A 10,858-nucleotide genomic window follows, 5' to 3' on the forward strand; every position below is an offset into this window, starting at 1 on the left:
AGGAAGACATTGGAAGTTATATTTAAATATACATGTTAAACACATAATAGATACACTTAGTACAGACTTTAAAAGGTATAAAGGAGTATACATGGTAAATTTTCACACCTATCTGCCACTTACCCAGACTCAACCTTGAACACAACCACAGTTCCCAGCTTCTGATATATCCTTCTAGAGATGGTCTATGTAATGTAGTTAAGTTGCTTCTTAATGCAAATGGGAGCATATTATGACTCTTTTAGCAAGTTGTCTTGTTGTTGTTGTTAAGTGCCGTTGAGTTGGTTCCAACGCATAGCAACCCTTGAAGGTATGTTAACAGAATGCTGTATAAAGCTGCCTATTAACAGTTCCATAGTATTTCATTAATGAATGCAATAAGTGAATGTTGAACAATCCTAATGATCAACATTTAGGACATCATAGACTTTTTGCTATTATAAACACTGCTACAATGAACACGTTTACATTTAAAAAATGCTAGTATATCTATTAAGTCTTAGAAGTGTTATTGGTGGGTCAAAAAAATAGATTTTAATTCTGATGGTATTTTCAAATTGCTGCTATAGAAGTTATATTAACTTATATGATTATCAGCAGTGTCTTATATGAGCTTGTTTCCCATGGTATTGTGACACATCTTGCTATTTCTTGATGACTGAACAACCAACCATCTTACTGTGGGGTGGCTATTTTTATGTTTAAGCATTATTTGATCTGTAAAATCAATTCGTATCTGTTGTCCCAGACAAAAATGTTTTAATAATGTAGAGGCAGAGAAGGCCATTCTAAATATGTCACAAACCCAACAGCCACAAAAGACAACTACAATACAAAATCAGAACACAATAAAATGAAAAGGTTCATTGCATAAAGGGCTAGTTATTTTAAATATAAAGAGAGCTCCCATCAGTCAAAAAAGACCCAACATCCAATAGGAAAACAGGCAAAGGTCTGATCTAGCAGTCTACAGAACGTTGCTGTGAGGTGCCTCCTAGTCAGTTCCAACTCATATATATCCTATGCAAAACAGAGCAAAACACTGCCGGGTCCTGTGCCAAACTCAAAATTGTTACACTTGAGTCCACAGCTGATGCAACTCTGCCAATCCATCTCATTGGGTCTTCCTCTTTTTTTCAATGTCCCTCCACTTAGTCAAGAATGATGTCCTTCTCCAGGGACTGGTCCCTCCTGATACAACACATCAGCAGTATGAGAGATGAAGTTTTGCCATCCTGGTTTCTAAAGACTTTTCTGGCTGTACTTGTAACAACACACATTTGTTTGTGCTTCTGGCAATCCATGGTACTGTCAATATTCTTCTTGAACACCATAACTCAAATGCATCGATTCATCTACCATGTTCCTTATTCACTGTCCAATTTTCACATGCATATGAGTTATTGAAAATACCATGGCTTGGATCAGGTGCACCTTACTCTTCAAACTGCCATCTTTGCTCTTGAATACTTCAAAGAGGTCTCATACAGCAGATTTGCCTAATACAATACTTCGTTTGATTTCGTGACTGCTGCTTCCATGAGCATTGGTTGTCGACCCAAGCAACATGAAGTCTTTGATTACTTCAATCTTTTCTCCATTTTCATAATGTTAGTTATTGGGCCAGTTGTGAAATTTTTGCTTTTTTACACTGCAATGGAATCCATAATGAAGGCTGGAGGCTTTGATCTTCATCATTAAGTATTTTAAGTCCTTTCTGATTCCAGCAAGCAAGGTTGTTTCATCTCCATATCACATGTTGTCTTTCCTCAAATCTTGATGCCATGTTCTTATTCATATAATCTAGCTCCTTGGATTATTTGCTTATCATACAGATTGAATAAGTGTGATGAAAGAATACAACCCTGGCATACAACTTTCCTGATTTTAAACCATTCAGTAGTCCCTTGTTCTGTTTGAACAAAAGTCTCTTGGTCTGTGTACAGGTTCCTCATGAGCACAATTAAGTGCTCTGGAATACCCATTCTTTGCACTGTTGTTTGTAGCTTGTGAAGATCCACACAAAAAGCCTTTGTACAGTCAACAAAACACAAGTGAACATCTTTCTGGTATTCTCTGCTTTCAGCCAAGTTCCATCTGATGTCAATAGTGATATCCCTAGTTTCACGTCCTCTTCTGAATCTAACTTTAATTTCTGGCAGTTCCCTGTTGACGTGCTGTTGAATTACCTTCAGCAAAATTTTAGTTGCATGTGGTATTAATGATATTGTTCAATGAGTTCCTTGCATTCTGTTGAGTAATGTTTTTTTGGAATGGACACAAACACGGATCTCTTCTAAGCGGGTGGCCAGGCAGCTGTCTTCCAAATTTCTTGGCACAGATAAGTGAGTGCCTTTAGTGCTGCATCAATTTGTTGTTATGATTTCAATATGTATTCTGTCAATTCCTGGATCCTTGTGTTACGCCAATGCTTTCAGTGCAGCTTGGACTTCTTCCTTCAGTACTACTGGCTCTTGATCCTATGCTATCGCATGAAATGATTGAACATCAACCACTTCTTTTTGGTATAGTGATTCAGTATATTCCTCCCATCTTCTTTTGAAGCTTTCTGCATCATTCAATACTTTGCCCATAAAATCCTTCAATTCTAAGTTGAGGCTTGAATTTTTTCTTCAGTTCTTTCAGCCTGAGAAACACGGAATGTATTCTTACCTTTTAGTTTACAAACTCCAGGTCTTTGCACATTTCATTATCTGTCTTCTCGAGCTGTCCTTTGAAATCTTCTGTTTAGCTCTTTTACTTCCACTTCTTCCATTCACTTTAGTACCTCTATGCTGGAGAGCAAGTTTCAGTCTCTTCTGACATCCATTTTGGCCTTTTCCTTCTTTCTTGTCTTCTTAATGACCTTGTGCCTTCTTCCTGTATGATGCTTTTGCCATCATCCCACAGCTTTTCTGGTCTTAGGTCATTAGTGTCTAATCCATCAGATTTGTGCTTGAGGTAGTCTCTAAATTCAGGTAGGATATGCTCAGGGTCATATTTTGGCTCTTCTGGACCTGTTTTCATTTCTTTAGCTTGAGCAGTTGGTGATCTGATCCACAGTCAGCCCTAGTCTTGTTTTGGATGCTGATATTGAGTTTTTCCACCTCTTCCCACAGATGTGGTCAATTTGGTTCCTGTCTACAAATTACATATACTTCTCTGTTTTTGATGTTTGAACTTTCTTTTCTTTGAATTTCCATTTCTTTTCTTTTCTCCATTTTTCTGTTGAATTGTTATTGTTTCTTACTGATTTATAGTTCTTTATAAACTCTGAATTATTTCCCTTTTTTAATTGATCATTTTCATCAGCACACATTCAGTAGTAGCTCTTATCTAGAAAGAAAAAAAAAATCCTTTAACACTGCAGCTGCTGCCCATTTCTCTGCTCTCCTTTATGGAAAACTTCTCTAAGGTCACCTCTGTTTGCTGCCTCCACTTCCTTAATCTATGATCTTTTTCCTCAGCTCACTCTAGCTATGTCCGCTCCACGCCACTGAAACTGCTCGGTCAAGGGCTCCATCAGTCTTCATTTTTAGTTCTCATTGTACTCAACCTTTCAGTAACATCTGACATAATTGATTGCTTTTCATGATATCATACTTGGCCCTTTTCTCTGTCTACATTACTTTCTAGGGGATTCATACAGTCTTCTGCTTTTAAAAGCCAGTTCGATGGTGGCTGATTCCCAAATTTATTTCTCTGTCCTGATCTCAGAGCTCCAAATTCATTTATCCAACTGCCTATTTGACATTTGTACTTACACAGTTAATAACCATCTCAAAAACATGTCCAAAATAGAACTCTTGGATTCTTCACTACACTTTCTCCTTACTTTCCCTATTTCTTAACATCCCCACCACTGCAGCCTCCTAAGTCTGAGCCACCATTGCCTTTTGGGGGGTATTTCTGCAGTAACTTCCTAATTGCAGTCTTTCTACTTCCATTTTTACCCTTTGTAGTTTATTGTTCACACTGGTGCCAGAATTAAAACACAGACTGATCAAACCGTGTCACTCCTTTGCTCCAAAGCCTTCAAAGAAGTCCCCTCCCCAAAAAATGATAGAAAAACTATAACTATTACAAAGTTACATAATTTAACACAAGTGTATCAATGTATGAATAGACAGACAATCCATTAAAAGAAATGGCATTGCATTAATCCTTAAAAAGAGCATTTTAAGATTTATCCATATGCCTACAAGGAAGACCAGAAGCTCTGGTAATGTAATGGTTACGAGTCAGACTGCTAACCCCAAGATCAGTAGTTTGAAAATACCAGTGGTTCCATGGGAGAAAGATAAGGCTTTCTGCTCCTGTAAAAATTTACAGTCTTGGAAAACCTATACAGGGTCACTATGAGTCAGAACCAATTCCACAGCACATAACCACCACCACAAGGAAGACTAATTATTATCACTAGTACTCAAATTACGTACCAACCAATAAAGCCACTGATGATGAAATTGAAGAATTCTACCAAGTTCTTCAGTCTGAAATTGATCAAACATGCTATCAAGATGCACTGGTATTTACTGGTATGTGGAATGCAAAACTTGGAAACAAAAGAGGAAGGATTCATAGTTGGAAAATATGGCTTTGGTGAAATGCTGCTGGAGATCACAAGACAGAATTGTGTAACACCAATGACTTAATTAATTGCAAATACCTTTTTTCAACAACATAGAAATTGACTATATACCTGGACCTCATTAGATGGAAAACACAGGAATCAAATTTGACTACATCTGTGGGAGGAGACAATGCAGAAGCTCAATATCTTCAGCCAAAACAGGTCTAGACGTCAACTGTGAAACAGATCATCAATTGCTCATATGCAAGTTCAGGATAAAGCTGAAGAAAATTAAAGCAACTCCACAAGAACCAAAATATGACTGTGAGTATAACACACCTACCTATACATAAACCAAGAGGCAGTTGTTCTAAGAGAACACGGGGATACCAAATGGTTTAAAATCCAGGAAAGGTATGCACCAAGGTTGTATTCTTTCACCATCCTAATTCAATCTGTATGCTGAACGCATAATCTGAGAAGCTGAATTATATGAAGAACGTGTTTTCAGGATTGGAGGAAGACTTGTTAACAACCTGTGATATGCAGATGATACAACCTTGCTTACTGGGCATGTAAAAGACTTAAAATACTTATTGAAGATCAAAGACTACAGTTTTCAGTATATATTGTACCTCAATGTAAAGAAGAAAAAAATTCTCACAACTGGATCATTAAATAACATCATTATAATCAGAGTAGAGATTGAAATTGTCAAAGACTTCATTTTGCTTGAATCCACAATCAACATTCATGGAAGCAGCAGTCAAGGATTCAAAGAACATATGCATTAGGCAAATGACCTCTTTAAAGTGTTAAACAGCAAAGATAACAGGTTAAGGACTAATGTGTGCCAAACTAAGCCATTGTATTTAAAATTGCCAAGTCAGCCCATCAGGATAAACCCCTTTCTAAGACTCTGGTAGCATATTGGTTACGAATCGGGCTGCGGACCTCAAGGGCAGCAGTTCAAAACTACCAGCTGTTGCACGGGAGAAAGATGAGGCATTCTGCTCCCGTAAAGATTTACAGCCTCAGAAAACCTGTACAGGGTCGCTATAAGTCAGAACTGACTCCATGGCACACAGCCACCACCACCAAGATTTTGGTAGAGTAGTGGTTACAAGTCGGGCTGCCAACCTCAAGGTTAGCAGTTCGAAACTACCAGTGGCTCCGCAGGAGACAGATGAGGCCTTCTACTCCCATAAAGATTTACAGCCTCAGAAACCCTGTGCAGGGTCACTATGAATCGGAACCGACTCCATGGTACTTAGCAAAAAAAAAAAAGAAAAAACTTAGCAAGACAAACTCAAACTCAAAGGGAACCCATGAGCAGTCTAGTTTGTGCACTGAAAACTACCGTAGTCTACAGGAAATGTAGCAATGAAGACAAGGGCTGAGTTTGGCCATGTTCCATTGACACCTATTGACCCTGAGATGAGAGAGAGAAAAGAGGAAGGGCTGGCTGGTCTGAAGTTTAGAATTCCCAAGTCCATGGGCAATGACCTACCATGGGCTAGAGCTGAAAGTGAAGTGTCCAACTGGTCTGAAGTGCAGGGATGTATGTGTGAACTCCCAAACTTGCAGCTAGTACCCACTGACCTAACTTGGAAGGCTAGCTGACCAGAACTTGACCAGATTAAGAAGATGCTTGATACTGTGAGCAAGTATAAATTGCTACAATTTGATGAAGTGGTTTTGCTTATGGATACAACTGCTCAAAATTCCAATCAAAATGGAAGGATTCTTCCCATTAGTAATGTGCAATTTAGACATTGGCTATCAAAAATGGGGGGCTATAAAGGCATGAAGTGGCTGGCTTGCAAGCTTTTGTGAGTGCTTAGTTTCAGAATTGGGGGAGGTGTGTTTCGTAGAATTCCCACTAAATAGTTTTCCTCTTTCCCAGATGGACTGGTGAAAGGGAATGGGAGATTATGGTGATAGGATTTTATAATTCAATTGTGAATAACTGTCAACAGAATTAATTGAAATTATCACAAACTGTAATTGTAGAAGATGTAGAACTAAAAGTGGGGAGTAGTTAATCTTTCATTTCAGGAACTGAGGATCCACGACCATCAAGAAAGAAGAGCATGAGTGGTGTGTGAGATTCTACCTAGAAAAGCGGCAACAGCAGAGACAGTGGCAGAAGCAATGGCACAGAGATAGAGCTCTAGACTCATGGACTGAGAAAGGCTGTATCCCTGCAGGCAGGAGGCTAGCTTACAAAAGGTACCCTTTGGTCATTTAAATGAATGTATATTTTTTGTTTTGGATGTGTACATCAAACATTTTTGCTTTGTTCACTTGTGAAATATAAGATATAAAAGGAAAGCCACAGGGAGGAAGCAGGATAACTGTTGTTGCAGGGAGGTGATTGTCATCATTTAAATGAAACAAAACGTATGATTGTTGAAAGTAATGCTGATGATCTTGTCTGTTAAGATAGATAAATAAAAAAATTGCCTCATATGCATGTGAATGCTGGACAATGCATAATAAAACCATAGAAGAATCAATACATTTCAATTATGGTATTGGAGAAAAATATTAAAATTCCATGGATGGCCAGAAGAACAAACAAATCTGTGTTGGAAGAAGTACAACCAGAACGCTCCTTATAATCCAAGATGGCTAGACTTGATCTCTCATACGTTGGGCATATTATCAGGAGGGACCAGTCCTTGGATGACATCATGCTTGGTAAACTGGAGGGTCAGCAAAAAAAGAGGAAGACACCCAACAAGCTGGACTGACACAGTGGCAACAGCAATTGGCTCAAAATAACAACTGTGAGGACAGTGCAGGACTGGGCAGAGTCTCACTCTATTATGTATATGGTCACTTTGAGTTGGAACCAACTCGATAGCACCTAACAACAAAAACATACTTTTTAAAGGCTGAAATGAAAGTATTAACCAACTGTTTTGTAAAATAGTTATGACTGGTAAATTTTCCATTCCCTGCATGGATATATATATATATATTGCAGTCACATTTAATATGAGGGCTATGTTCCTTGAAAACCCTGAGTAATTAAAAACTGGCATAATTCAAGACTAATTAGCTCATTCATAAAAAGGTTCAATAGAGGGAGGAGGAGGATACATTCCCAAAGTATTGAAATGTACAGTCAATATAGAATATTTAACAATATGTACTAATGATACTTATTATGAGATAATACAGTAATACTTTAATAAATTACATAATTGTATGGCTAATAATAAACTTACTTATACAATAGTGACTTATTAATCATGCTATTTTAAAACAGAATTTTAATGTATAACACTAAATACCAAGTTAACGTAATATTTCATTAACTAAGGTAAAAATAATGCAATACAAGTAATCATCATTTTCGAAGAACACAAAGAATGGGAAGTTAAGAGGTGCTAAACAAATTAGGACAAGCTATCATTACACATTACAGTGAGAGCTGGTCTGATTCCCTGGAAGATTTTTGCTAAATAATGAGTCCAATATAATTAGAAGTATTTCTTTTTTTCCCCACTGAAGATTCCTTGATATGTAGACATACTTCCCATCTTTTTTCTACCTTGCCACCATGGGACAGGGATCCACATTTGGATCAAAAATAATAATTGCTGCTGAAATATGGATAAAAGCCTGTGCTGGTCAATTTCCTTTTAGTCGATGTACTGAAGGCTCAGGCTAATTAATGGGTAGAGTCATCTTCCTGCTGTGTTTTTCTAATTCTAGAAAGTCTTCCTTTGTTAACTCAGGGTTGACAACTCTAATTTTCAACATCCCCAACATAAACCTTGTGCAAATGTACTTCATATGCCACTTTCACAGATTCCTTATTAGCAGATGTCTTTCAATTTATAGCCTCTTCCTTATGGAAAAGCTGAAATGTATTGACAACTTCAGAGCTAGCAGATAAAGCTTGCATGCTCATTTCTACATTCTTACAACCTTGTTGTTATTAAGTGCCATCATGTCAGTTCCAACTTACAGCTACCCTGTATAGGGTTTCCTAAGAGTGGCTGGTGGATTTGAACAAATGGTTATTCTATAGCACCACACCAGGACTCTTAGTGGGCTTTAAAACTGGAAAGCCAGCAATGACTTGTAGTAAAAAAAAAATTTTTTTTCAACTGTCACCTCCTTTCAAATCACCAAAAATACTTCCTGCCTTAGCATTGATGATAACTTGGTCCTAGGGACATTATGGCAACACTGATTTTATACAGCCATGTTGCCAGGATTTTGTCCAATATTTTATTATCCTTGTCCTGTTGTTGTTAAGTCAATTCCAACCCATAGCGACCCTGTATAGGGTCAAACAACTTTATAATCTGACACATTAGTCCACAGTGCCACACCAGGACTCCAGGTACAAATATAGAGAGAGAGACAGACAGACAGACACACAGACAGACAGAGAATCCTAGTATGGCGCTGAAGGTTAATGCACTAGACTGCAAAGTCAGTTTGAACTGCAGTGTCAGTGGTTCAAGCTCACCAGCCGCTCCTCAGAAACCCTATACAGGGTCGCTATGGATCAGAACCTACTCGACGGCATTTAACAACAACTATATATATGCGACATCGAGTTAGTTCTGATTCATCCCTGTATGGCTTCTGAGACTTATGAGCTTGAAGTGCCAACCTTTTGGTTAGCAACAGTTAGCTGTCCAGTGTTTATAGTACAGCGCCACACCAGGATACACCTGCTTTAATGCTAGTTTTGATAGTTTGAGCATTTTCTCTAATCTGCAGAGTACACTCTCCTAAATTAACTTCATGGAATAGCACAGCAGTGGTCTGGCTTGCTTTGTAGAGTTTTATCTATCACATCTAGCTTCTGTTTCAAAATTACTGAATTTCAGGCATACTTTTTAGCACTACTACCGCTTAACGAACGCTTGAATGACACTGTAATATAAAAAAAGATTTTTAATCATATCAAGAGCAAATGTGAAATTAAGAAAAAAACATTAATCAATATCTGACACATACAGTTCATGTGATACTGATAATAAAAAAAAACAAATAAGTGACAGGAATTTTGTTTTCCTGCCAGAGTAATGCTGACACGGGTTAACAGGATACTCTGCAATCCTTTCAGGCTGTCAACTTTGAAATTATGTATTTCTTAAAACAAAAAATATTTAATTTGGGAAAGTTTCAAAGTATTACAAATGTGAGGCATAAAGTGGGAGTTTAAATATATTTTTACTTTGCACTATTTTAAGTTTCACATAACTCAAAGTTGCATAAAAAAACACATTAAACTTTCAAAAGACTTTTTAGTCAATAAAAGGAAAATTCTTCAACATAGTAAGAAAAAAATAAGAAATTGGATGAAATTAACAAGTATATAAAGAAATTAAGAAATAAGAAGACAAGCAATAAAATAAATCAGGAAATACACTTTTATTAATGATCTAATATTGATCAAGGTTTAAAAACCTAGATTTTTTTAATTAAGAATCTCAGTTCAAAAACACAAGTAGTGCATAATACATACTCCACTTTTTTGAAGACTACGCTGCAAACTTAAATACATTCAGATATGTATTAAAAGACAACATACAAAGAGAAAATAAATTCAAGTGATATCAAGAAAAATATGAATAATAAAACTTACATCTTCAATGATAATCTTTGTTGCATCCTTACTCGCTGCACCTATTAGAAATTTAAACATACATCATCCCCAGAATATACAGAAGTAAACACTGAAACTTATTTCAGATCAGTACACAAAGAGAACATCAAATGTTACTTTAATCTTCCTAAGGAGTCCTGGTGTGGCACTGTGGGATAATGCACTGAATCACAAGGTCAGTCTGAACTGCAAGGTTGGCTGTTCAAATTCATCAGCTACTCTTTGGAAATCGTAACTGACTCGATGGAACTTAACAACAACAAAGTGTGCCATAATTTCCAAAAAAATGGTCCAATGAAAGCATGCATCAGTATTACCTGGGGTGCTTTATAAAATTAAAAATCTGGGACTCCAACTCACTCCAATTGTGTTAGAATCTCTGATGATAAAGGGGCAGGTATATTACAATCATTTGGGTTCTTTAAAAAGCAAAAAACATATATAGTAATATATATACTACGTCCTCCCACACCCATTTCCACCCTGCTTGTTGCCTGCTTCCCTCAGAGACAGAAAAGCATGTTTTCTCATGTAATGAAAAATACTACTGATAAGAAAACATTTCTCACTTGAGATATCAAAGAGCTTGTCCGATGATTTCCACATTCTATTGGGTCACCTCTCTTTGGAATGGGCATAAATAT

The 10,858-nt window shown here is 37.1% G+C and overlaps 1 protein-coding gene across 1 annotated transcript in view; it reads right to left on the reverse strand.

The window, feature by feature from the left end:
* The window catches only part of ZMYM6 (zinc finger, MYM-type 6), a 30,080-nt gene that overhangs the window by 5,114 nt on the left and 14,108 nt on the right, over nucleotides 1-10,858 (reverse strand). The window contains 1 exon segment of the mRNA XM_006878248.1: nucleotides 10,194-10,234. Within this exon segment, the coding sequence (XP_006878310.1) occupies nucleotides 10,194-10,234 (41 nt within the window).

This window comes from Chrysochloris asiatica, unplaced genomic scaffold (assembly GCF_000296735.1).
Source record: "Chrysochloris asiatica unplaced genomic scaffold, ChrAsi1.0 scaffold00106, whole genome shotgun sequence".
Taxonomy (NCBI): Eukaryota; Metazoa; Chordata; class Mammalia; order Afrosoricida; family Chrysochloridae; genus Chrysochloris; species Chrysochloris asiatica.